Raw genomic sequence first — 23,666 nt, forward strand, 5'->3', positions numbered from 1 at the left:
TTGATCTCTGGTTCCTCTGCCTTTTCTAAAACCAGCTTGAACATCAGGAGGTTCACGGCTCACGTATTGCTGAAGCCTGGCTTGGAGAATTTTGAGCATTACTTTACTAGCGTGTGAAATGAGTGCAATTGTGCAGTAGTTTGAGCATTCTTTGGCATTGCCTTTCTCTGGGATTGGAATGAAAACTCATCTTTTCCAGTCCTGTGGCCACTGCTGAGTTTTCCAAATTTGCTGGCATATTGAGTGAAGAAGCCAGACACAAAAGTGCCTTCTATACTACTTACAACGGGTTCTTGAACAGGAAAGACTATAGTGAAAATTTAAGAAAAGTGATTGAATTGGGGAAGCTTAGGGAATTTCAGGGGTGATGATAAAGATCTATATCTACCTTGTTTGGGTTTTTTGTTTGTTTGTTTTTAAGAAGCTTATGAGAGACATTATAAGGGACAGGTCTGGCTAACAATACCTGAACTCACTATCAGTCATGACATCACAAACTCATCTCCTGGTGAGATGCATAGGAAGTACAAATTGAACCTGATCAAGCCTCAAGATCTAACTGCCGGTTCATAGGAAATACAGAAGGTAGTGGAAATGTGATAAAAAAACATCATAAGAATAAAATCAAGCATATCCAAAATGCACAAAATTTTATGGGTCAAATAACCTGTCAAATGACAAAGAGAAGAAAGTGGAAGGGGAAATCCCTTTAAAATCAAAAGACTTCTGGGACATGACACAATGCAATATTGCAATGTGTGGACTTTGTGTGGATCCTAATTCAAAGAAATCAACCAGAATATTAGCTGATAATAAGGAATTACTAAAACTTTCAAGGTATAGAAATGGTTCATATGTCTTGTGTTAAAAAGGAGTTCCTATCTCTGAGACACATACTGAATGAAGTACTTACAGATGAAATAATACAATGTCTCAGATTTGCTATTTTTAATATTTATTTTTATTTATTTGATTGCACTGGCTCTCCGTTGCAGCATGTGGGGTCTCTGACCTTTGATGAGGCATGCAGGATCTTTAGCTGTGGCATGTGGGATCTTTTTTTTTTGTCGCAGCTGAGAACTCTAGCTGAGGCATGCATGTTAACAAAGAAAGTTTGGCCATTTGTTAAATGCTAAAGCTGGGTGATGGGTACACAGGGGTTCATTGCATTGCAATATTCTGCTTTCAAATATTTGAAAACTTAAAAAACAATACAATACAAAGCTTTTATGTTCATCGAGTGTTTTTTACTGAGCTTCCTCTCACCCCCTCCCCTTTAGTTAGATCAAATCTCAGCTGCACAGAAAGGAAGAATCTGCCCTTCACAGATGAGTGACACATACACCCTACAGGTCACAGGGACTTTAGTCCCTTCTATCATAAGTTTGCTAGCCTCTTGAATCTGGCCCCAAAGTTGCTCTGAGTTGCCCATTCCGCCCAGTCTGTTTCACTCCAGCTTGCGGATCTTGTCTTCTGTTGCCTCCTCCACAGATGCCCCACCTGTGCCCCCTAATGCAGCTCCCCCTCATCCAGTGTGATGTGAAAGTCCTTTGTGTCCAGAACTAGAACTGACTGGGGATAGGGCACCATGGAGTCCTCTGACCCCTGCCCAAGAATCCCCATTCCCCTGTCCAGCCTCCCAGCTTGGGCTGGGGCAGTGGGGGACCAGGGAGGAGAGGACGACAGTATCCCCAAACACCTCAGTGCCAGTGGGTGAAGATCCGAGACTCTGACCATATAGAGAAGGGACAGGTCGACCTGTAGGAAGTGTAGGCCTTCTTGACAGGCAAAGGTAAAAGGCTGGACTTTCTGCCATTGTGGATTGGCTGATGGATTGGGTTTCCCAGGTAGGGCTAGTGGTAAAGAACCCATCTGCCAATGCAGGAGACCTAAGAGGCTTGGGTTGGATTCCTGGGTCAGGAAGATCCCCTGGAGGAGGGCATGGCAACCCACTCCAGTATTCTTGCCCGGAGAATCCCCACGGACAGAGGAGCCTGGTGGGCTACAGTCTACAAGGTCACAAAGAGTTGGATGCTGAAGCAACTGAGTACATGTGTAAAGTTTCCCAGCCATTTTTTCATTCACTCAACCAATATTGAAATCTATGTTAGGGGAAGTCCCTGGAGGTACAGTAGTTAGGATTCCGTGCGTCCCCTGAAGGGGACATGAGTTCAGTCCCTAGTCATGGAACTAAAATAAAATACCACTTGCCGTTCTGCAAAAAAAAAAAAAAAAAAAAAATCTACGTCCAGTTGGAACTACAGCAATGAACACAGACAGGTCTCCTGCCCTTATGGGATCTACTTGCTAATGGGGCAAGGAAGGTGATGACAAATAATACATTACTGCTGCTGCTAAGTCACGTCAGTCATGTCCAAATCTGTGCGACCCCATAGACGGCAGCCCACCAGGCTCCTCTGTCCCTGGGATTCTCCAGACAAGAATACTGGAGTGGGTTGCCATTTCCTTCTCCAATGCATGAAAGTGAAAAGTGAAAGTGAAGTTGCTCAGTCGTGTCCAACTCTTCAAGACCCCATGGACTGTAGCCTACCAGGCTCCTCCATCCATGGGATTTTCCAGGCAAGAGTACTGGAGTGGGGTGCCATTGCCTTCTCCAATACATTACTAATACATTTCAAATACTGGGAAAAATTAAAGGGTGTGCTGATAGCTAGACCATGAAGGAAGTTGTTTTAGACTAGGGTGATTAGGGAAGGCCTATGAAAGTAACATTTGACCTGAGACCTGAATGGTAAGGACCCAGCCAAATAAAAATCTGGCCACAACAAACTAGTAAGTGCAAAAGCCTAAGATTAGCATTTATAATGGAGAACAAAAGATTTGAGCTAGTGTGCATTAAGATGCTAGGGGATGAGGTAAATTGAAAACATATCTAAGCTAGTAATAAAAGCTTCTATTTTATTTATAGTCCCCTGGGGAAAGAGTGTCGTCAAATGGTGTGCAAGGTTAGAAATGCCTGTTGAAGCAGTCAAATAGCATCTTGCTGCGCGAATATTCTCATGGCAAATTATTTTTAAAATCATAAAAATACTTATGTTTGTAAATTACTTGAAAGTGGCAGAGCAGTGACAAGGGCCTTGTGTGTCCACTGCTCTATTACCCGAACCTGGATTCCCTAACTTTGACTGGCATGTGATAGGGCCTTGCCCATTTATACCGAGCGAATGCTCCAGTTAACAGCAATCAGTGATATTATAATTGCTATTAATGACATCTGAAATAGCAACAAGATACATGAACAGACTATCAATGACAGGGTTGGGATATCTACGTCTCCATTAGAAAAACCTTCTGCATACACTTAAATTCTGACTAGCCTATTTTTGCTGGTAAATTGTTAAAGTGAGATGCTGTTGAGAACTATCACTGGACCCTTACGTTGCCTGAGTATCTCTCTGTCTTTTGATAATCACTTTCTGGTGATTATATTCATCAGATATTTCTAAAAGAATCAGTGAATTAACAGAAATCATGCCAGGCAGTGCTGGATTCCAGGAATTTAAGAAGACTTAAGAGTGAGACCTGGGTTCAAGTCCCAGTGCTGCGCTGTCACTCACAGCAACAAGGCTGTGGGTATATCCAAAAACCCTGGATACCAAATTTGTAAAAGTCATCTATTATCTGTTCTTTTCTAGATCACAAGAGTCTTGTAAAAATCTGATAAAAACTGTAAAATAAGGTTCTATTTAAGCTTTTGGAAGTGGCTGGAGATTATGTTGCGAGCCTGTAAAGCCTGTGCCTGCCCTGTTTTTTGTTTGGACAGACCCCCACACCCCAATCTTCAGGGCCCCAGCAACTGTAAGAGCGACTTTAGACTTACAGTGTTTAGGGTGTTTAGGGGAGGCTTAATGTCCAGTTTTTAAGTGTCAAAGTCTGTAACTAAGCAGGGCTGGTCAGCACAGAGCCCTCTGCTGGCGATACCTCTTGGCTACATTTCTCTCCCAACATTTAGAGGCTCTGTTTTTCTTCCCTTCCCTTCCCAGGTAAACAAATCCTCCCACTCCCAGAGCACCAACTGCAACAGACTGCTTAATTTTGCTTTATTTTGCACATAATGAGGACAACCAATTGACTAAGCAGTTCCAGAACTGTTAAGTGTTCATTAATCAAGAAGTAAATGAGTTGAGAAGACAAACTTAATCTCCTCCCAAATATACTACAAGTATCACAGAAACTTGTAACAACACATGCAATATAGGTTTTTCAACACACAGACAGCCCAAGGGAGAAGGGTGAATCCTGAAGATGCATGTGGGTCAGAGCAGGGGCTGTGCTCCAGGAAGCTGGACTCTACCTGGCGGGTCACTGCCCTGCTCCCAGACACATCTGCCCTGTGAAGTCCTCTGCCCTTTGTCAGATTCAAACCTTTCATCCCACATTCCAGGCTCATCATTCCCCTCCACTTCCAAGGTGGAAATCCGCACACAGAAATCCAGGCAGAACCAAATACACTCGCCCAGCTGTGTGTCACGTGACACATCTCCGGCTCAGATTCTGTACAGGAAGTTCCCATTGCTGTCAAAGAACTCTCGTCCCCTCTGCACGACTCTCTTGCTGAAGATCTGGTCACCTGCCTCCCCTGCCTTCAGCTCTTCCAGCCTCTTGTCACTGGGTAATCCATCACTGTCAATTCCTCTGGCGCCCCTGCAAGTGCCGGTAGGGTGACCTGCAGCAACAGGCACAAAGTTCTTCCCCTCCTCCAGGCCCTGGACTCCTTTATTCCTTTCCGTCTGTCTCGTTGTTATACTTGTACTCTGAGTGTTCAATTCAATCGCTTTCAAAGCTGTGCTGTGACCATGGCCTTTGGATGAGGCTTCATCCCCAGGCATCAGCAAAGAACCTGATACAGACTGGCCTGCAGAAAGCGGTTTAGAGGAATCTCCAGGGCCTGGGAGCTCCGGGAGCGAACGGGCAAGTCCGATTTTCTTAAGGACTTTTTGATCCTGCTTCAGTTTCTGTTCCAATGTGGGTACGAACTTGCTTTTTAAAACCCTTCGGATCACATCGGTGCTGACATCAAAGCCTTCAGCCAATCTGGGAACTGACCAAGACTCTGCAAATTCCCTGTGTAAATACCTGCGAAAAAATGAAGCAGATTTTCCATCTGTGAAGACATCTCCTATCAGAAGTTAACAGATTATGTAACACTAGTGATAAATACATGAAAAGAAGAAGGCTTGGAAAAACTGCAAACACAGTCTCTGTCTTGCACCACTAAATCTCTACAGCCAATTCTTCTGTGCTTACAGCAACACCCAACTACTTTTAGTCATTTAATGTCAACTGGATTCCTCTCACTGCATGACAGGCCCCATTAAGATCCAGGGGATGCAAGACAGTCTTTCCCTTCAAAGAACATACAATCCAGACATGCCTGACAGTGCAGTGATGAAGACTCTGTGCTTCCACTGCAGGGAGCTGGAAGACCCAATGCAGGCAGGTTTGATCCCTGGTTAGGGAAGTAAGATCCTGCATGCCCCAATAATGCAGCTAAAAAACAAAACAAAAAAAGACCGCTGTGTTGACTGAATAATAAATTAATTATTCAATTGGCTATTAATAAATTAATTGATTGTATAATAAATACCCAGCCCAGGGCCTACCCCTAAATAGACATTCATTAAAAAAAGAAAAAAAATACAATCTGATGGTGGAGACAAATGTATTAACACCCAGCAAAACCAGCAACACTATGAAAAGGATCTCAGCAGAGGATGCTGAGAGAACCAGGGAGGGTGAGGCAGGGACAGGCCAGCACCACACCTGTGGGGCAGCCTAAGAATTCTTCAGGAAGTCCACCCTAGAGCTGGTCTGAAAACATGAGCAGTTGTAACAAGCTGGGAGAGAGGAGAACAGGGGGTCAAAGAACTGATGGTAGAGCAGGCAGCAGGTGAAATACAAAGAAGCACACGACCTTTGTTGGCAAGAGGTCTATCTGTGTGACAGTGGGAGAAGGAGCAAGACCATGTCTTGCTTAGGGATTCTGGAGTTTATCTCAGAGCAACAGTGAACAAAGGAAGAATTTTAAGCAGCGGAATGCCATGAGCAAATTTTCATTTTGAAGCTCAATCCAGTGATAGTGAAACAGGGTGCAGTCATCAATTAGTATCCTTGAACTATAATCTGTATATTAATGAACAATAACCTGTAACTTGCTTTCACTGACCAAGCATGCTCTAACTGTTCCTGCTAAGTGCATACCCTCCCAGCTTCACAGCCTAGACGGTAACTCACACGATTCCTTTAACTGCCCCCAGTAGACAACACTTCTGAGCTGGGGTCAGTGTAGTGGCAGTTGCTTAAGTTGCTGTTCAGGCTATGGGGCTAGTTTTGCCCAGCTCAAGCCAGTGGAGACCCCTGACCACTCAACTGGGCCTGTATAAGTGTCCAGTGAATGCCCTTTCATTGTCAAGTGCCAAAATCTCCATCCTGAGATCATGCTAATGCTGCCCATCATTTTCTGAACGTGCACCCCATTAAGAACTACATAACTCAGATACCCCTGTGCAGAGCTCCAATTACTTTACCTTTTTCTAACCATCAGTAACTTTTCCTGAAGCTTCAAACCACCCTGCTTCTCTTTTTTTAATATCTATTTATTTGACTACCCTGGGTCTTAGTTGTGGCACTCAGAATCTAGTTCCCCAACCAGGAATTGGACCCCGGTCCTCTGCATTGGGAGCGTGGAGTCTTAGCCATCGGACCACTAGAAAGTCCCCTTTGTTGCTTCTTTACCCCATAAATATTCTAACCCTCTCCTTCAAGGATGCCAATTTGAGATTTATTCTTGTCTCCTTGCTTGGCTGCCTGTGAATAAACCCTTTCTCTGCTGCAGACCTCAAGGTTTCAGCGCTGGCTTGCTGTGCATCAGGTAAACGAACGTGGCTCAGTTACCTGGTTCAGTAACAGTAAATTTTGGCGCAAGACCAGAGGTGGAAAGATCAGGCAAGAGGCTGTCAGGAATTCAGGTAGTCTGAACTCAGGGGCAATGAGAGGAGAAGAGCAGAGACTTGAGAAATACTTTAAGAAGGCCAAATAGGTGTACTTGGTAAGGAACTAAATACTGGGTTAAGAAATAGGTTGAGAGTCAGTATTTTCTGAGTAGGTGGTTGGTGGGAACATTCAGGGATATAGCAAAAATAGAAGAATAAAATTGTCAGGGAACAATGATGAATTCTATTTTGTACATGTTGAGTTTGAGGAACTTGTGCGACAGCCAAACAGTGATGTCTAGTGCATAACTGACTACAGAGTTCAGAAGAACATGGCCTGGACATGAGAGAACTGGAAGTCATAAGCCAACAGCAGGAGTGGCTGAAGCCACCTGGCATCAGGCAGGGAAATATGCAAAATGAGATAAAAGACCCAGGGCACAACTGTAAAACTCTACAATACTTAAGGTATCGGAGGAAGAAGGGAAGCCCAGAGAGGAAACAGAAAACCAGTCCTACAAATAGAGGTGAGTGGTCCCCTGGGTCAAGACCATGTCTCGTTTAGGGATTCTGGAGTTTATCTCAGAACAACAGTGAACCAACGAAGAATTTTAAGCAGCAGAACGCCATGAGCACATTTTCATTGCTCAAAATTTTGAGGCTCAACCATCAGTTAGATTCCTTGAACTATAATCTGTATATTAATGAACAATAATAACCTGTAAGGGTCAAGTGAGAATTTCAAGAATGCAGACAAGGTCAAATGCTGAGAAGTATCAGACAAGCTAAAGTGTTGAGAGTCAGTTATGCGTAGCACTGAGGAAGTCACTGGTGTATCTGTGAGCAGTTTCATTGTCATGATGAAAAAAACAAATAAAAACCAGAGCAGGGAGCCAGGAGGGAACTAGAGGAGGAGGGAGTGTCGAGTCAACTTGACAGTTGGGTTTCCTTTTTGTTTTTGTAATCCAAGTGACTGACTTAAGCTTTGCTTGCCAAGGCATGCACTTTGAAGATGGCTGTCTTCAATAAACACACTGCCAGCCATACAGATAAAAAGCCAGGCTCCAGCCACCCCACCGAGGCACCTTTGTTTTAAAGACCATGGTTAACTTCAATAATTAACCACTTGGGCCACTTGCTTTTTCTCTTCCTGTGCTTTAAATTCCCATTGAATTTGCCAATAAAGAGTGAGCCCTCAAAACCCTACCCCCCGCCCCCCCATAAAAAACTCAGGCCCCAGTGTTCAAATCCAGTAAAAGTAGAAGTAGAACTCCAGGCCCTTGCAACTCTCTCTAGCCATGGCCTTGCTGTGCAGCCTCAGGTGGGCTGTGTAATTTTCAGGTCCTGTAAGTAATAAACGTTCACCCACCCGCAGAAAAAGTTGAGGTCATTGAAGGGCATGTTGTAATCTTAAGACACAACAGCTGGCCCAGCCACAGCACTGGTTATTGATAGACTGAGCCCAGCACACAACACGGACAAGTTGACAGAAAAAGGTACCTGAGGAATTAGGCAGGGATTTGACCTAGAGCACCCAGAGGACTGGTCCTAGACAAGTGAAAGACTGCCACTTCCCCAGTGATATGACTAGAGGACAAGACTGAAAGTGGAAGGTAAGAAGGAGTCCAAGAAGCTTTAATAATTTTTTACCTAATGGCCTGATTTTTCTCTGAAATAAAAAGATTATTTAATGATCCCCAAAGGGGAGGTGACAGGTAAAAAAATGGAAGGGTTAAAATGCTGGCATTCAAGACGAGAGGAAGCTGACAGAAGAGAGTTGTTGTAGGCTCATAAAATCTTGATCATCTCTATAAAATACCCCTGATTCTAAGTCTCAACTCCAGAATTATTCTGGTGAGAATGAAAAATGGAACATGACCTTCGGAAGACTATTTAGCAATATTTATCAAAATGCAAATTCATTGGCTTCAGCAACCCTACTTCTGAGAATGTGTATAATGCTTCTGGCAGATATGCACATTGATGGGCACACAAGGTCATGCACTAAAGCACTATTTTTTACAGTGAGTGAGTGGGAACAATTCAAATGCCCACCATAAAAGACCAGTAATATAAACTACAATTTATTAAGCATCTACAAACGAGAATGAGGCGCTCTCTCTTGCTAAGTCCAAAGATCTTCGGAATATATTAAATGAACAAAGTAAAGTGTAGAAAAGTTTTTTATAAATTCTGTTTGAGACTACGAAAGTGAAAATAAAATTCTACATTCACATGGGCTTGCTTGTATGTGCAGAAGAAAACCTAGATAGTGACACAAGAAAACTATTAAAAATACTAGCCACAGGAGACTAGGAGGGTTAACACTTTTCAACACATATGCAGTTATACTGCTTTAATTTTGAGCCATATGTAATGTACTATGTATTCAAAACAAAAATCTTAATAGTCTTACCGGATCTGCTCCATGGCTTCCCACGTCAGGGTCCTGGGCGGGGCACCTGACGCCTCCATTTGCCTTCGAATTTTCTGGAGCCGGATGGCTTTTTTCTGTCGTTTCAGGGCGCTGAGGGAGAGAACCAATGGCAGAAACCATGCCTATACGCTAGATGGGTGGTTTAAGAGCCTTGGGGGTCAGTCACAGAGCGTCCAGCGCACTTCACTTTGCAAACACTACCTGGCCATGTCGGCCAGCCAGAACACCGCCCCAGAAGTCTAACACCAAGAACAGCAGCCCATAAGCTGTTAATGAATTCTTTAGTCGGGTGATGAAATACTTCCTTGGTGAAAGGACCTGTGGTCCCAAAGGATCTAACACCTGCCCCTGCGCCCCTAAAAACGGGTGAGAAGGGCTGCTGCAGGACGCCCAGCGCCAACCGGGCGCGGACAAGGGCGCCCAGACCGAGGCCCTGCTTCAGGCTGAGGGCCCGGGAAGGAGCCGGTACCTCTCCACCTCCTGCAGTTCTCGCTCCTCCGGTTCCCAGTCGAAATCGGGGTCCGGTTCTCGGCTGATAGAGCCCGGGATGGTCACCCCCCGGGTAGCAAACCCACAGCGAGCGACCGCTGCGCAGACACGCCCGCCCAGCAAACAGCTCAGGGAAAACGCCATGTTTATAAAAACCCCCCTCACGACCCGCGGACTGGCAGCACCGGAAGCCAGGGACTGAGCCGGAAGTAAGCGGGGGCGAAAGCTGGGGGAGGTCGCGGTTCTTTCCGGCTTCAAGCTGAGGGCGTGGCTTTTGGGTTTAAACCGCTCTGTGGCCCAGCCCTCCTGATAAGAACTAGGGGGCGGGCGGGTGTTTTCCCTGCAACTCCCGGAATCGGAATGAGGTAGAGGATGCTCCTGCCAAACGCGATAAATTTTAAAGACGAGTTCATTGGCCAAGAGCCGCCCCTCTACCCCAAGGGCTGCCCAGGCCGGCTTGTCTCCGCCACGGTCACAGGAATGGCGTCCCTTCAGCGGTTCTCTGATGGCGACAGACCCGAGCTGTGGTAACTGGACTCCTCTGGAAAACGGACTTCTTGTCGCCTGGATGACCTCTAGCCCAGGGCTGCACCCAGAGTCCAGATTTAGCGGTAAATCCAGGCTAAGGTTTGAAGGACGGATATGACAAGTTGTAAATCAGCCTAACGTACTGATCCTTTTGAATTGTGGTGTTGGAGAAGACTCTTGCGAGTCCCTTGGACTGCAAGATCAAACCAGTTAACCCTAAAGGAAATCATCCCTGAATATTCATTGGAAGGACTAATCCTGAAGCTGAAACTCCAATACTTTGGCCACCTGATTCAAAGGACTGACTCACTGGAAAAGGCCCTGATGCTGGGAGATTGAAGGCGGGAGAAGGGGACAACAGAAGATGAGATGGTTGGATGGCATCACTGACTCGATGGACATGAGTTTGAGTAAGCTCCAGAAGTTGGTGATAGACAGGGAAGCCTGGCATGCTGCAGTCCATAGAATCACAAAGAGTCGGACTCGACTGCGTGACTGAACTGAACTGAACTGAACTGAACAAGATCCCGGGGCTGGGAGCAAATTGCGAGAACCGTCGTCAGAGTGAAAACTGCAACCCTAAATATCCTCTGATGCCCAGTCATTTGAGGGATGAGCTGGTGCTTCACTCTCATACTTGCAGTTGGTCAGACTGATGGCCAGGGTTCTGGAATGGAGGAAGAGCAGAAATCAGGGAGAGAGAGAAAAGGACCCCGCGGTACCAGACACCCAGATGAAGAGACAGCCCACAGATTCATTTTCTCTACAAGCCACTTAAAGGAAAGACCGTGCATGCTAAGTGGCTTCAGTCGTGCCCAACTCTTTTGCAACATTATGGACTGTAGCCCTCCAGGCTCCTCTTTCCCTGGGATTCTCCAGGCAAGAATAGTGGCATGGGTTGCCATGTCTTCCTCCAGTGGATGTTCCCGACTCAAGGATCAAACCCATGTTTCCTGCATTGGCAGGCTGGTTCATTACCAGTAGCACCACCTGGGAAAGACCAGAATGATATAAATGTGCTGAAATTCTAAATTAAGCCAGCCCAAGTGGTTCTGGATTTTATTGTACCAAAAGGCTAATGATTTCTTGTATTTCCTGTCCTCTTTCCCAGGCTAAAGGGAAAACTTTGGGTCCCCCACCCAACTGCAGAAGGGCAGAGGGTTACTCTTGAGCTGGGCAAGTGAGGGGGTCCAGGGGACAGTTTACCTGTGTTTCTGCCTTCTCTTTCTCTTCCCAACTTCTAAGAGATCTGGCTCAGCTGGGGTTACAATTTTCTTTGGTATTTTCTTGGGTACAGTGTATAAAGGAACTCCATTCCTAAATGTATTGTAGTCAGTCTTTGAGAGTGCCTGCTGAAAGGCATTAGAAGGGATGGCAGCTTCCCCTTTTACACACTCCTCCTCAGATTCCTCTTCTTCACCGTAGCCTTCCTCTGATTCACTGGTCTTCCAGGTATTCAGCTCCATCCTCTTAGACTCTGAGGGGAGAAGGATGGGGGTAAGGACCTTCGTGGTGTTCTAAGGGGATGTTCCTTAAAGACAGAACAGTCCACTACAGAATGGGATGTTTTCCACTAGGTTTGGGGTCTGTGTGTGGGGGGGGACCTGTGCAATGTTAGATTTGCTGACAAGCCCCACTCATCCAGCATCACTCTATACAGTACGCTGGGGTGCAGGAGCTGAGCTGGCCGTGACCTGAGCTTTCTTTTTGACGGGCGATTGCTGGGAGCACTAGGGGTACCTTCGCTTTGAAAAATAGAGCTGAAGACCTCTCGGCCCTATTGGTGCTAGACTCAGCTGGTGGCTCATGATGGCCCTTCGGCCGGCTCCTGCTCTTTCCCAGGTGTTGTTGGGCCTCTGGGACCTCCTCCTTGCTCCTGGAGCTGGCAGTGGAAGTGCAATCAAGAGCACTGCACTCAAGAGTGGATTCTTGCCACAGCTGACCCAGTGCATGACAGGACTTACCCTTCTTTTTTCACACCAGTTCACACAAGTCCCACTCCCATCCTTTCCTGAACCCGCAGGCCGAGCTCCTGGAATTAGGCCACCTCAGTGTTTGGGGTGAGTATCTGCTTGCCTTCCTTCAATGTTTTTAGTAACCACATCTTGGACAGTCTCGGCACTTGGGAGGGACAGCCGTGATTAGCACACATGCCCTTCATGTGCTCATCAGACTGCTCCTTCACCATCTCCATCTCTTCCTGAGGTGTACCCACTCTGACTTCTGATTGCCACTTCCACCAAACTCAGCCCAAATTTGTCATCATGTGCCTACATCTAAAGGACACTTAAAATTTTTCCCTCCTTTAAAAAGACATGGACATTTCCTGATTCCTAGATTTCTGGATCCTCCTTCAGTATATGATACTTTATTACCTCCTCCTTAAAATATTTTGGAGTCCCTTGCCTTGCAGGATGCATACTTTTCTCACTATTTAGACAAATATTTTTTTCTAGTACCTGAAAAATTCATTGCTTGCCTGAATTGCCAGCATTCAGCAGGATCTTAATTGGATTCCCTGTCTTTCCTTCTTGATCCATCCATCCATCCATCCATCACAGCTAAAATGCAAATTCGTTACCCCTCAATTTAAAACTCTTCAAGGTTTCCCATTAGCTCAAGTTCAACACCCCTTAGGGCAAGAGACCCTCCATCAAAAAGCAAGAAACAAACATACAAACAAAAAGCAAGCAAAGAAGTGGAGAGGCCCTGAGCTGGATCAGCCCTTCTTACATTCCTACTGTGCTCAAAACCCAGGGCCCTGGGTACAAAGCAGCTCCTAAGTGTTCCATATTTAAGCTTAGAAAAGGCTTCCATAAATCTCTTTCTTGACAATTCACAAAGTATACATGGCTAAGAAGTATCACCATAAAGAAAACCTATCTTTTAATTTTTGTGTAAAGATTTGGGGCCAGAAGAAGGCTTTCCTCTGAATATCAGCCCTAAGGGAAAGCTGGGGAAATCCTGGTATTTGGACTCACCACCTTAGGCACTCCAAGTCCACTTTGCTATAATGGTCACTGCACTCCCTTCAGAGAGTAAGCAAGCAAAGTAAGTGGTGTTTCTACCGCCTGTATTTGCAAAGGCTTGTAGACAGAGGCATTGAGCTAAAATTACTGCAATTGCCAAAAACAGGCATGTTGAAGGTGACCAAAATGTTGAGGAATTTCAAGGTTAAACTTTCTTATGAAATGGGTTGTGATGCATATTCTGCCTCATCTCAAGGAGACTTTATTAACATGATGGTCACAGGTGCACAGCCCCAGCTCAGCTTCATGGTGTCTTGACTGCCTGTGTCGCCGTCCTGACTCCACTACTTTTGAGCTACCTGACCTTGGATTGGTTACTAAACTTCTGTCAGCCTCCATCTCTTCATCTGCTAAATGTGGCTATTAAAAGGACCTGGAACACTCAAGTTGTGAGGACACCTTGTTCTCACATGAAATAATGTATGTGAAGAACACTTAGCTCAGCATTGGGGCTGGAGGAAAATTCGAGGTGCCCAGGTAGGCAAAATATGTCCTACAAATACAGTATATGGATGGAGGGGATGAATAAGGAGCAGAATGAAGAAACACAACTCAGTGGCAGGCAGAGGCAGAACAAGCAGAGGCAAGAACAGAACAAGTGATAAACTATCACTTTGCTAACACTTACATAAAAGTCAGCATACAGAGTCAGGAGCCTGTAACTCCTGCACATACTCCCTTCTTAGTAACAGGTTTGACATCCCTGGGGCTTGTCCAAGAAGCAAGGTGAAAAGTGGCAGATACATCCAAGAGGGCTCATTCATGCCATTTATTCCAACAATCTCCCTCTTTAAAGAGACAACTTACTGGTTCTTTATCCCTCCCCTTATGCCGAAACCAGTTAGAAGGCATTCATGAATGTGCCCACAGCACCACGATGGACAGTTCTCCGGATCAGTTAGAATAAATACTGCTGGGAGGATTACTCTTCCTCCCGGGCTATCAAGGCCACCAGCGCCGCCCGCACGTCTTCTGCCTGGGCTGGGGGCAGCAGACATTCTCTGATGAGGGCCAGAGCTGCCGCCTCGGTCAGGCTGCTGAAGTCTTGGGCCGTTTTGACCGGGAGGTGCCCAGCCAGCTCACAGAGGGCAACATTGAATGCCTCACCTTCCTTTATCCCAAAGCTGGGCTTCCGGGGCCACAGAATGACCCGGACTCCCAAGAGAGCTGAGGAAGATGTCGTCTTTCCAGGTGGGGCCCCCCGGGTGACAAACAAGTTATGTGCAATCTCACAGTCAGTCAGGTAGTCAGTGGCCCGACACACCCTGCTTATCAAGGCTTCCAAGTCAGGCCCTGGCCTACTGGTGTAAAAGAGGAAGCCAGGAGCTGGGAGGGTCTGGAGCACATGCAGACGGCCCCGAGGGTCCAGGGGTTCACTGGGGGCCCCCTCCACGGGCAGCCGGTGGGCCAGGTAGTAGCCATGCAGGTGGAGGTGGTTCACTGAGGCCAGGCCACCCAGGCTGTTGAAGCCCACGCGGAAGCCTGGGTGTGAGCTCAGCATTACAGCCTCGACCCCGGCCCGCAGCGCCCCAGGCAGCAGGCGCTGGGGGAGCCCTCGGGCGGGTTCGGGCACCAGCAGCACGTGGCCCCACTCCAAGGGGCTGACGTTGATCACTACCAGGATGTCCTCTTGCTGGACAGTGCCGGGGCAATCCTGCTTCCGGTGCAGACGAAAAAGGACCTCTCCTGGCCGGATCTGGTTGAAGTTAAACTGTTCAGGGTCAAACTCCTGCCTCACGCTCTTGATGTTCTGGGGGCACCTTCTCTGCACACCTCGCTCCACATTCAGCTGAGCCACAAAACCCACGGTCCCAGGAAGGGTTTGGGTCGGCAGCTCCCCCAGTGGGTAGCGGAACAGCCCCAGCTCCATCCGCTGCCTCCAGGCTGAGCAGAGGGCAGAGTCAAAGTGAGACAGTGGCGGCGTGTTCAGGAGGCTGAGCGCGCCCCTTGGCCACTGAACCCCTTCCATCACAAGTTCCTCCTGCCCATAGACAAAGTCAGGAATGCCCTGCCCTTCCCAGTCCTCCTTGTTTGGAGGCAGCAAATAAGTTTCGTTTGAAGCATGTGGAATAGCCATGGGGCTGACCTGAAACAATCATAAGGTGAAAAATACATGATGCCATCCCATTTCTAAAGATGTTTTAATAATAAATTCACTACTTTTTACTTATGTATTTTTATTTTTTAAAATCTTTTTTGGGGGTTTCCCTGGTGGCTCAGATGGTGAAGAATCTGCCTGCAATGCAGGAGACCTGGGTTCCATCCCTGGGACAGGAAGATATCTTGGAGAAGGAAATGGCAACCCACTCCAGTATGCTTGCCTGAGAATTCCATGGACAGGAGAGCCTGGTGGGCTACAGTCCATGGGGTTGCAAAGAGTCAGACACGCTGAGCGACTAATACACACACACACAAAGTACTTTTATTTACTTATTTGGCCGTGTGGGGTCCTAGCTGCAGCACAAGCGGTTTTCCATCTTAGTTGTGGCATGCGGGATCTTTAGTTGCGGCATGTGAGATTTTTATTTGTATTATTTATTAATTTATTTGGCTGCGCCACTCAGGTTGCAGGATCAGTTCCTCGAGCAGGGACTGAACCTGGGCCATGGCGGTGAAAGCCCAGAATCCTAACCAACAGCCCACCAGGGAACTCCCCTATTTTAATTTTTAAATAAACTTTACTCTTTGTTCTAATTACAAAAGTAATATATGCTTTTGGTAAAATATTGTGAAAACACAGAAATCGCTCATAATTCTATCACCTGCAGGTTAGCATACATTTTTGCTGAATTAAAGATATAAATCACATTTTCTCTTTCTAAAAATTACACATAATGAATAAATTTTCCTAATGGAGAAAAGAAATACAGATAAATTACAACACTTATTCCAATGCCCAGGGAAAAATCACAATTTATATACGTAGCCTCATATTCATATGTAGATAGATCTTGATTTTTTTTTTTGGCCATGCCATGAGGCATGCAGGATCTTAGTTCCCCAATCAGGGATCAAACCCATGCCACCTGCATTGGGAGCACAGTCTTAACCACTGGATTACCAGGGAAGTCCTGGAACTTGTTTTTTTTTTAACTGATCTTTAACTCTTGTACATTTAGGTTTTTCTGACTTCTTACTACCATATACAGTGTTGTGATGGACATCCTGTGTATCTATCTTTGCAGATGCTTTTATTTTCATTTAAAATAAAATCTTAGTTGACCATGAGTTCAGAAGAGGCTCATGGCTCAGGCTTTCAATACACAGTCTGGCAAACTGCCCTCCAGAAAACTGCACCAGTGTCCAGTGCCTGAGAGTGGCCATGGCTTCAAAGCTTACTACTCCTTTCATGGGAATAGCGTTTCCACTGTTGTGCAGTAATTCCAAATGGCCATGCATACACCCACCTGGGGGGGGATGGCCAATCATAAGTGCCCAGGGCCAATCCTTTAAAGTGGAAATAGGTGTCAGTCTTCATCTCCACTGGGTCCCTGAAGCCCAGGGGACCCAAGGGGTCAGGGACATGACCTGCTGTTAGCCCACAGGGGACTTCAGAAGGAAGCTTACCTCAGTTGAGTCACCTCAGCACAAGCTTGGGTACCCTCAGCTCTGCTGGTCCAGAAACTTTACATTAATAAAACAGAAAAACATGCAAAACAATGTTTTGTTAAAAGGCAAGCTGAGTTTAATGGGTACAGAGTTTCAGTTTTGTAAGGTAAAAATATTCCAGAGATTGGCAACACAATAATGTGAATATACTTAATACTACTAAACTGTACGCTCAGAGATGGTTAAGATGGTAACACGACTGAACTGCACATTTAAGAGATGTTTAAGATGGTAACACGACTGAACTGCACACTTAGAGATGGTTAAGATGGTAAAACTTTTGCATTTTTTACCACAATAAACATTTTTTTTAAACTTGAGCTTAAATTTTATACTTAATTTACTAAGCATAAAAATTTATGCATAATTTACTAAGCATAAGTAAAATATAAAGTCTTAAATTATTTTATTAAAAGTGAGTCTAGGACACTTCTCCAAAGATATACAAATGGCCAACAAACATATGAAAAGATGCTCAACATCACTAAATAAGGAAACAAAATCAAAATCACAATAAGATACCACTTGACATTCTTTAGGATGGCTACTATCAAAAATAGAAAATAACAGGTGATGGCAAGGATATGCAGAAATTGGACCCCTTAGACACTATTGGTGGGAATGTAAAGTGATACAGGTGCTATGGAAAACAGTAGAGCAGCTCCTCAAAAAAATAAAAATAAAATTACTATGTGATGCAGCAGTTCCACTTCTGGGGGTATATCCAAAACAACTGAAAGCAGGGTCTCAAAGAGGTATTTATACACCCGTGTTCAGAGCAACAGTAGCCAAGAGGTGGAAGCAACTTAAGTATCCATCAATAGATAAATGGATAAACAAGCGGTGGCCTATACAGGCAATGGAATGTTATTCAGCCTTAAAAAGAAGGCAATGCCAACACAGGCTACAACATGGATGAACCTTGAGGACTTTATGCTAACTGAAATAAGCCAGGCACCAAAGGACAAGTTATTTATGATTTCACTTATACAAGGTACCTAAAGTGCTCAAATTTTGGGATTTCCCTGGTGGTCCAGTGGCTGCAACATTGCACTCCCAATGCAGGATGCCCAGGCTGGATCCCTGGTTGGGGAACTAGATCCCACATGCCACAACTAAGACACAGTGCAACCAAATAAGTAAATTAACTCAAAAAAAAAAAGCTCAAATTCATAGAGACAGAAAGTAGAATGGTGGTTCCCAAGGGCTGGGGAGAGGGGGAAATGAAAAACTGTTGTTTAATGTGCGCAGAGTTTCAGTTTTGCAAGAAGAAAAAAGTTCTGGATACTGGGCTACCAAATAATGTGAATATACTTAATACTCCTGAACTATACACTCAGAAATGGTTAAGGTTTTAAAGTTTATGCTACACTTTTTTTTAAACCGAATTTTTAAAATGTCAGGATGGTAAATTTCATGTTATGTGTATTTTGCCACAATTCAAAACAATTTAAGTGATTCTCAAAATAGATTTAAGAAATCCAACAATTTGCTGAATTAAACCTAAGTAGGATGGCATCACTGACTCAATGGACATGCATTTAAAAAAACTCCAGGAGATAGTGAAGGACAGGGAAGCCTGGCATGCTGCAGTCCACAGGGTCACAAAGAATCGGACACAACTGAGCGACTCAACAACATTCACTTAAGTGTCTCTCATTCATTCATTCAGAATCAACCCATTTCAACCCCACTGTTGACATTCTAGGGCCATCTCTTCTGTGCACCCTGGTCCATGTTCTGCTGAGCCACAAAATCAAAGTATTTAGGAAGTAACTGCTGTGTATGAGGCAATGAAGACATGGTAGCAAATAAGGAGAACCAAGTCCATATTCTTAGGGAACTTACATCCTGGGATGAAGTTAGACGATAAGCAAAAGGAAAACATTAACTACCTGTGGTGACAGCATTTTGTGAGAAACAAGTCATAAAAGAGGGGGTGACTAAGCGGTGGGGTCAGGGCATCCCACTTCCATAAGAGGGATGTGACAGCTGAGCTAAGGCAGGAAGGATAAGAAGAGGCCTACAATGAAGAGCTGAGTGTACTCCAGGCAAAAGAAACCAGAAGTCCAAGGCCACAAATCTTGCAGGCAGCTGGTTGGCCTGTTCTAGGAACAGAAAGGAGGCAATGTTACTGGGGTATGGCCGGCAAAGGGGAGAGGACACCCCCCACCAGTGAAGCTGGAGAGGAAGGCGGAGGCCAGATTAGCTGCAGGGCCTTATGCATCATGGACAGGAACTTGGATTCTATTCTAAATGGAGTAAGAAATCACTGGTAGGTTCTAAACAGAAGGATCATTTGGTATTTTATTTTTTGGCCACACCACACAGCATTCTGTGCAACTTCTCTGACCAAGGATTGAACCCAGGAAGTCCAGGACTGTCTGATATTTTATAAACTTTATTCTGTTATGCGGAAAATGGACTGTAGGGGAGCAAAGGGGAAGCAGAGACCACTGTGGAGGCCACTCTGGTGGCCAAGTGAGCAGTGAGGTGACTGGACAACACAGATGGCAACAGAGTTAGGAGGAGTTGGGGATATGGGTCATGTTTTAAAGACAGAACCAACAGGGCCTGCTGACAGGCTGACTATAAGACTGAGGGAAAAGGAAGAACTGGGAGTGACTCAGCTTCAGGAACCAGGCCCTGCAGTGGCATTTACAGAGATGGAGAGGGTGGAGATGGGGTGTGGGCAGGAATAGGTGACTAGAGGAAGGGAGAGATCAAGAGATCATTTTTCATTACTGAGTTTGAGATGTTACCTGCGCATTCAAGAGAAGTGGTGCAGGCAGCTGGACAGTCAAACCTGGAGGTCAAGGTTGAAGTCTGGGCTAGACAGAAATTTAGAATAACATTAAGTAAGACCCAGGGGCTAGGACCAAGGATCCAGAGCCAAGATGGTACCAAAAGACTAAAAATATGAGTAAAGATATATCAGTCAACAGAATCAATATAAAGTGGGTATGGTTGTACTGATATTCAAGTGAAAGAATAGAAAGAAAGAATTGAAGTCGCTCAGTCGTGTTTGACTCTTTGCGACCCCATGGACTGTAGCCGGCCAGGATCCCGAGTCCTTGGGATTCTCCAGGCTCCAAGAAAAATGGAGTGGGTTTCCATTTCCTTCTCCAGGGGATCTTCCCAACCCAGGGATGGAACCCAGGTGTCCCACACTGCAGGCAGACTCTTTACCATATGAGCCACCAGGGAAGATATTCAAGTGAACTAAGAGGCAAAAAAAAAAAAAAAAAACCTAGAAATAAAGAGGAATACTTGAGAATAACAAATCATAGTGACCAGGTGACAGGACTGAATCTTCATAGGAAAACCAGGAGGAAGGGAACACAGGTCCCACGTCTCTTCTATGCCAGGCATGGGCTGGGGGCTTTCCAAGTTTACTTAGGTGACCCTCACAACAAGCCTGTGTGGTGGGTATCATCCTGGCAGGAAGGTGAGAGATCTGATTTTGGAGGCTAACAAGATATTTGAATTCTGACTCTTCCATTCACTAGGGATGATGTGACCTTGAGCCCCTAGAACAAAACCCATTTCCACAGCATGGGCGGGCTCTGGGCTCTCAAGGCTTAGCTGTGCCTCCCCTCACCTCCTCTCAGACCACTCTTCCCCCCGCCTACTCTGCTCCTCACTCTTCCTAAACCTGTTCCTGCTCAAGGCTTTGGTGCTTTCTGTTCTTTCAGTCTAAAATACCCTTCTCCCAGAGTGTCTTCACACTCTTGTCTCATTTAAGCCTCACAGCAAACAGTACTACCTCAGACATGGGCTTCCCCGGTGGCTTAGGGAAGCCAGCAGGAAACCAAGGTTTGATCCCTGGGTCAGGAAGATCTCCCGAAGGAAACAGCAACCCACTCCAGTATTCTTGCCTGGGATATCCCATGGACAGAGGAGCCTGGCAGGCTACAGTTCATGGGGTCACAAAGAGTCGGACCTGACTTAGCAATTAAACCACCACCACCTCAGACACACCTTGGTGGCCACACCATCTAATGTCTCAAGGGAAAGAGGAAGAGGGAAATAATATGACAAGCAGGGAAAGAAATGTCTTGGAAAACAAACACCAGGAGCTATTTTTAAATCAGCCACTCAGTTTTATCACTGTTATCAAGGGTTCATTGAACACAGGAAGGACAGTGCATTAAGCAAGCTCACCAGGGACTGCTAGATGACTCAGAATGCTGATTTAATAATTTATAATGAGAAACATGGCAAAGAGCACAAAATGTTCTTGGTGGCTGGGTGCTATAGGCCTTCCTCCATACAAAAATTTACCAGGAAGCAAAATTATAATCTAAAGATTGTTCAATGAAGAAGGGTTCAAAGTCAAGTGAAGTGGCTGAGCAATCTACATGACAGCTGGCCACTATGGCGGGGCAGTGGCAAGTCCCACACCTTCACCATGAAAAGATGCAGTCTCACCTGAAGTCCAAGGATGTGCACTCACTGGTTGGTGTTCTGTCTTCTTAGCCTAGCATAGGAGACACCGTGACAGCTTCTTGTTCGTTGAAAGTGCGACTTGCGATCCCATGGACTATCCAGTCAATGGAATTCTCCAGGCCAGAATATTGGAGTGGGTAGCCGTTCCCTTCTCCAGGGGATCTTCCCAACCCAGGGCTCAAATCCATGTCTCCTGCATTGCAGGTGGATTCTTTACCAGCTAGTCACCAGGGAAGCCCAAGAATACTGGATTGAGTAGCCTATCCCTTCTCCGGGGGATCATCCGACAGAAATCAAACCAGGGTCTCCTGCATTGCAGGCAGATTCTTGTTTGTTGCCTTTTATTAAATGAAGACCAACTCTTTCTTGGACAGGAGTCTATTGTCAAGAGACTATACTCCAGTCGCTTTGACTGGCTTTGGTGTTCCCACTGCTCTGTAGCCTCTACTTTCTGGAAGGTAGTATTTCCACAGTGGTGGGACTCACAGGTTGATACAATGAGTCTTACTAAGTCATTCTCCAATGATCACCTTATCATTATTGAGTGCTGGGAAAATTAAAGTTACTTAGCAAAAGCATTCACTCAACAACTGCCACACCTTGTGTCTGAAAATCATGATTCCCACCGCTCCTCATGGAGCTTGCAGTCTAGCGGGAGAAAAAGACATTAATCCAATCATCACACGTGTAAATATAGATGGCAAACATGACAGACACTGTCAAGGAAAGCACTGGATTCTCTGTGAGTGTAATACCGATCCTTAATCTAGTCTAGGAAATCAGGGAAGGATTCCCTGAGGATAAGATGGAAGAAGAATGGAGAACCCATAATGGCTGAAACCCAGAAAGCCTGAGGAGACTGGCAGAGAGAGCAAGAGAGGTTGAACTCGAATTACAGGGGGTTGGTTTCAGTATTTAACTCCTTAATGGTTTTAAACTGACATGCTCATATTTAGACTTTACAAAGATCAGCTAGTGGAATGAATTAAAAGAATCAAGAACTATATTTTGTTTGTTATACCGTATTAAAGTAGAAAATAACAATAAAAAATAATGAATCTCACTATCTCCTCCACTCGGTAGCTTGTAACCCCTACCTTTTGGAATACTCATTCATACATGCATCCAATACAAACTGAGAGCGTACCGTGCATATGTCAAGCATTGTCTTAGGGGTTGAGAGGGGACAAGAGCAAATAGTTCCGTTTCAATTCCTACTCCCCCAGTATGCAGTCTGGGAGCAGGTCACAGGGCAGCATGCAGGCTGGGGAGAGGAGTACAGCAGTGGGGATCCTTGAAAAGAGCCTTAGAATGGAGCCACCGCTTTTTAAAAGCTCGAGTCTAGACAAGTCTCTAGACTTAGTGGGTTCCATACCTAGGCTGGAAGATCCCCTGGAGGAGGGTATGGTAACCCACTCCAGTATTCTTGCCTAGAGAATCCCCATGGACAGAGGAGCCTGGCAGGCTACAGTCCATGGGGCCGCAAAGAGTCGGACACGACTAAGCACGCACACGCGCGCGCGCGCGCGCGCACACACACACACACACACACGTCACTGAACTCCAGTGAGCCTTTGTATTTCCCCCTTTGGAAAACGGTAACTCACCTTGCAGAGATTTAAGAATTGAAGCTAATTATGCACAGCGCTTGGGACTCGGTGGGCCCTCAATAAACAGCCTCAGCAGGCAGCAAGGTTATGGTTATTTCTGCAGACGTGGCATGAGGGTTCCAACTAGTACGGCAGGTGACGAATGGCAACGTCCGGGTGGAAAAGCCCTCGCTGGGCAGAGATGGCAGCCGACCGCCTCGGGCCACTCAGCGAGCCACGAGGTTTCTTAGTTATCCCGGCTCCAAACACTCCCCGGACTCCGCCCAAGGCCGCCACGGCCGCCATCCCCGACACCTACTGCAGGTGAGGCGGACACACCGCGCGACTACCCCCAAACTCCTACCGGGGCCATCGCGGGGTCGTGGCGCCCTCAACGCATGCGCGGCCTGCACGCCAGCGCGCGAAGGCGGCCCGGCCCGCCCCGCCCCGCCCACCCTGGAGGCGGGGCCGTGAGGCCTGGGCCCCGCCCCGGAGCGTCCGGCCCCGCCCCGGGCCCCGCCTCCAGCTCGCCAGGGACCGCCCGGAGCCGGGAGCCAACCGGCCGAACCGGGCTGGGAACGCC

The 23,666-nt window shown here is 46.1% G+C and overlaps 2 protein-coding genes across 7 annotated transcripts; both read right to left on the reverse strand.

Annotated features, from left to right (window-relative positions):
* Positions 1–4,044: 4,044 nt before the first annotated feature.
* Positions 4,045–10,662, reverse strand: NGRN (neugrin, neurite outgrowth associated). The gene is made up of 3 exons (XM_006058239.3): positions 9,860–10,662; positions 9,370–9,480; positions 4,045–5,097 (listed from the first exon to the last, which is right to left on the reverse strand). Exons 1-3 carry the CDS (start codon positions 10,021–10,023, stop codon positions 4,509–4,511), a joined length of 864 nt encoding a protein of 287 aa, XP_006058301.3. The 5' UTR covers positions 10,024–10,662; the 3' UTR covers positions 4,045–4,508.
* Positions 10,663–10,806: 144 nt separating this feature from the next.
* GDPGP1 (GDP-D-glucose phosphorylase 1) lies at positions 10,807–23,523 on the reverse strand. 6 transcript variants are annotated; one of them, XR_006547101.1, is made up of 5 exons: positions 23,102–23,523; positions 17,004–17,060; positions 14,244–15,522; positions 11,614–11,884; positions 10,807–11,074 (listed from the first exon to the last, which is right to left on the reverse strand). XR_006547101.1 is itself a non-coding variant. In XM_044933223.1 (5 exons), the coding sequence occupies exon 5, from the start codon at positions 15,511–15,513 to the stop codon at positions 14,359–14,361; it is 1,155 nt and encodes a 384-aa protein (XP_044789158.1). In that variant the 5' UTR covers positions 15,514–15,522; positions 17,004–17,060; positions 19,808–19,871; positions 21,477–21,525; positions 23,102–23,523; the 3' UTR covers positions 14,178–14,358. The 6 variants fall into 6 exon arrangements, 5 of the variants coding, with proteins under 5 accessions (XP_044789158.1, XP_044789155.1, XP_044789157.1 ...); XM_044933223.1 differs by lacking the exons at positions 10,807–11,074; positions 11,614–11,884 and adding exons at positions 19,808–19,871; positions 21,477–21,525 and having other exon boundaries at positions 14,178–15,522; XM_044933220.1 differs by lacking the exons at positions 10,807–11,074; positions 11,614–11,884 and adding exons at positions 19,808–19,876; positions 21,477–21,525 and having other exon boundaries at positions 14,178–15,522.
* Between the last annotated feature and the right edge of the window lie 143 nt (positions 23,524–23,666).

The sequence above is a fragment of the Bubalus bubalis genome, chromosome 20, assembly GCF_019923935.1.
Source record: "Bubalus bubalis isolate 160015118507 breed Murrah chromosome 20, NDDB_SH_1, whole genome shotgun sequence".
In the NCBI taxonomy this organism is placed as follows: domain Eukaryota; kingdom Metazoa; phylum Chordata; class Mammalia; order Artiodactyla; family Bovidae; genus Bubalus; species Bubalus bubalis.